This window comes from Rhincodon typus, chromosome 43 (genome assembly GCF_021869965.1).
Source record: "Rhincodon typus isolate 14 chromosome 43, sRhiTyp1.1, whole genome shotgun sequence".
In the NCBI taxonomy this organism is placed as follows: domain Eukaryota; kingdom Metazoa; phylum Chordata; class Chondrichthyes; order Orectolobiformes; family Rhincodontidae; genus Rhincodon; species Rhincodon typus.
Window position 1 is genome coordinate 8,067,597 of NC_063374.1, and position 3,129 is coordinate 8,070,725.

Consider the following 3,129-nt stretch of genomic DNA (forward strand, 5'->3'; position numbering starts at 1 on the left):
AGTGTGTGTGTGAGAGAGAGAGACTGTGTGTGTGTGTGTGTGTGTGTGTGTGCGCGCGCGCAAAAGAGAGGGAGAGTGTGGGTGGGTGTGTGCATGTCGGTGTAATTGATCATATGTGCAGGTGTAAGCGTATGTGAGGGTAGTTGGGTGTGTGAGAGAGAGTTTAATTGAGTGTGTGTAGGGGTAGGTGAGTGTGTGAGAGAGACAGTGTGTGTCTGCCTATATGATTGTGGATATGTGGATGTGGAAGTGTGATTGTGTGGGGAGGGAGGTGGGGAAGCAAGGGGATACCAGAAAGCACCTCAGAGACACCGGGATTGGGCTGTGGTCTGAATCACTGACGGTAACTCGATAGAACCATGTAACCCTCTTCAATGTTCCACAGTGAGGAAAAGGGCACAGAGAGAGGACAGAGGTTGCTGGAGACAGAGTGACAGTGAGGGAAAGGGGTAGAGAGAGAGAGAAAAAAGGGGCAAAGAGAGAAAGACAGAGAGAAAAAGGGGCAAAGAAAGACTGATAGAGAAGGAGTGACCTGAAGAAAGAGAAAGAAGGAGACAGAGAGCAGGAAACGAAGGGAGAGAGAACGTGAGAGATAGAGCAGGGGGCAAAGAAAGAGTGACTGAGGTAGAGAGAGAGATGCAGAGGGAAAGAGAGAGAGATCAAGAGATAAAAAGGAGAGAGGCACAGAAAGAGGTCAGAAATCAGAAGGGTGAGAGAGAGAAAAGCAGAGAGAGTCACAGAGAAAGACCGCGGCACACAGAGAGAGAGGGAGAGGTTTGTATTTAGGATCCAGAGGAAGGTGCAGGTACAGTGACCAGTGTTAGACTTACCGACACAGGAACGGTTATCTCTCCCCAAGGTGAAACCAGGCTCACACTGACAAGTGAAGGACCCGGGGGAATTCACACACCGATGCTGACAGTACCGAAAGCGACACTCGTTGATGTCTGCAAGACAGAGAGAGAGAGAGAGGGAGCGAGCGAGCTCGGGCTGGGGATGGGGGGAGGTAGTGAACGGATTGTAAGGGTGATTTGATTCCCATAGGCAGAGCTCTGTCTGTCCCTGCTGGGACACTGCTCCCTTAGCCGATACCGTCTCCACTGCTCTATCACAGTCTCTGCCTTAGCCAAGAAGGAGTGCTGTTGGCTCTGGGGAGATCTGACCAACTCCCTTCTCCACAGCCTGAGGTCTGTAATCCCACTCTCTAGCAGGAGGTTCCTAGGCTTCCATCTCAGTCTCAATAGCATGGTGATTCTCAACAACATATACGTGGTCGCTACAGCACACCTCCTCCCTGTGTTTCAACTTGAGGCAACTTCCAGAGGAAGTAGTGAATGCGCGCACAGCTACAACGTTCAAAAGAGATTTGGATAAGAGCATGAATAGGAAAGGTTTGGGCCAGGAGCAGGCTGGCGGGACCAGTTTGGGATTATGGTTGGCACGCACTGGTTAGACCGAAGGGTCTGGGTGCATCGTGTACAGCTTTTACACTAAATTCATTCCAACAGTTTCTTTAAAGGGGTCAGATTCTCCCGGGAACACCTCAGCTCGAACCTTGGTGGGATTTAGACAGTGTCCCCTCCGCCCAACTTTTGAATTAACTTTCGTTCTTACTGCCTAGTGCTCCTGTAACTCTCTGTGACTGTAATTCTGTGAGAGATTTTTGTGTAGTCAAGGTGTAAGGTGAGTCAGATCTGCCTTCGAATAAGACCACGGCTCATTCCACATTTCCCTGCTGACCTTTCACTCCCTCGCTTACTGAGAATCTACCTTCACGCTAATCCGCAAAATATCTTGGGGAAGGATGTGGCAAAGACTCTCGGAGAAACGTTTCCCTCCATCCCGGTCTTCGATAATCTTGAGACCGTGGCCCCTAGTTCCGGATCTCCCCCCCACCCCCAGCGAGAGAAACCGTCCCCAACCGACATGGGTCACTCCACCCGAAACTGTAACTCTTGCTTTCTCTCTCCACGGGTGTTGCCAGACCTGCTGAGCTTTTCCAGCAACTTCCGTTGTCGTTTCTGATTTTACAGCATCCGCAGCTCTTTCGGTTTTCCCTTTCGGAATGACCTCTGTTTCCATGACCTTCTGTTCTCATTGATCGCACACAAGTGGGACTCGTTGCCCCTATCTCTCCCTCTCTGTTTCACGTGAAATGAATGCTCTTCTGTTGCCTCTGAGTATTTTCCCTGGAGTTCCAAGACCAGGGGTGATTCTTCTTCTCTGAGAACAACGCCCTCTGATTGCCTATCCCTAATCCCAACCTTTACTCATGGTACCACAGCTGATAAAGTCTTTGCTCAGTGCCTCGGATTATACTGATGCCTTTCAGTTCCTGGGTGGCTATTCTCAACACTTGCCTTTATTGGTCAGTGCATTGAGTATAGGAGTCGGGAGGGTCATGTTGCAGCTGTACAGGACATTGGTTAGACCACTTTTAGAATACTGCGTTCAATTCTGGTCTCCCTGCTGTAGGAAGGATGTTGTGAAACTTGAAAGGGTTCAGAAAAGATTTATAAGGACGTTGGCCGGGGTTGGAGGGTTTGAGCTACAGGGAGAGGCTGAGTAGGCTGGGGCTATTTTCCCTGGAGCGTCGGAGGCTGAGGGGTATCGTAGAATCATAGAATTTCTACAGTGTGAGAGCAGGCCATTCAGCCCATTGAGTCCACGCTGACCCTCTGAAAAGCATCCTAAGCAGACCCACAACCCTACCGTTTCCCTGCATTTCCCCATTGCTAACACACCAAACCTACACATTCCTGGACACTATGGGGCAATTTAGCACGGCCAATCCACCCTAACCTGCACATCCCTGGGCACTATGGGACAATTTAGCATGGCCAATCCACCCTAACCTGCACATCTTTGGACTGTGGGAGGAAACCGGAGCACCCGGAGGAAACCCACGCAGACACAGGGAGAATGTGCTAACTCCACACAGACAGTCGCCCGAGGGTGGGATCGAACCTGGGTCCCTGGCACCGTGAGGCAGCAGTGCTAACCACTGAGCCACCATGCCGCCCACAAGGTGACCTTATAGAGGTTTATAAAACCATGAGGGAAATGGATAGGGTGTATAGCCAAGGTCTTTTCCCCAGGGTAAGACGGTTCAAAACTAGAGGGGCATAG

At 50.6% G+C, this 3,129-nt stretch overlaps 1 protein-coding gene across 1 annotated transcript in view; it reads right to left on the reverse strand.

The window, feature by feature from the left end:
* Positions 1 to 3,129, reverse strand: part of LOC125487643 (EGF-containing fibulin-like extracellular matrix protein 2) — a 13,343-nt gene that overhangs the window by 5,992 nt on the left and 4,222 nt on the right. Inside the window, exon 3 of the mRNA XM_048619570.1 lies at positions 831 to 947. Coding sequence (XP_048475527.1) covers positions 831 to 947 — 117 coding nt within the window. The remainder of the gene's footprint in view (positions 1 to 830; positions 948 to 3,129) is intronic.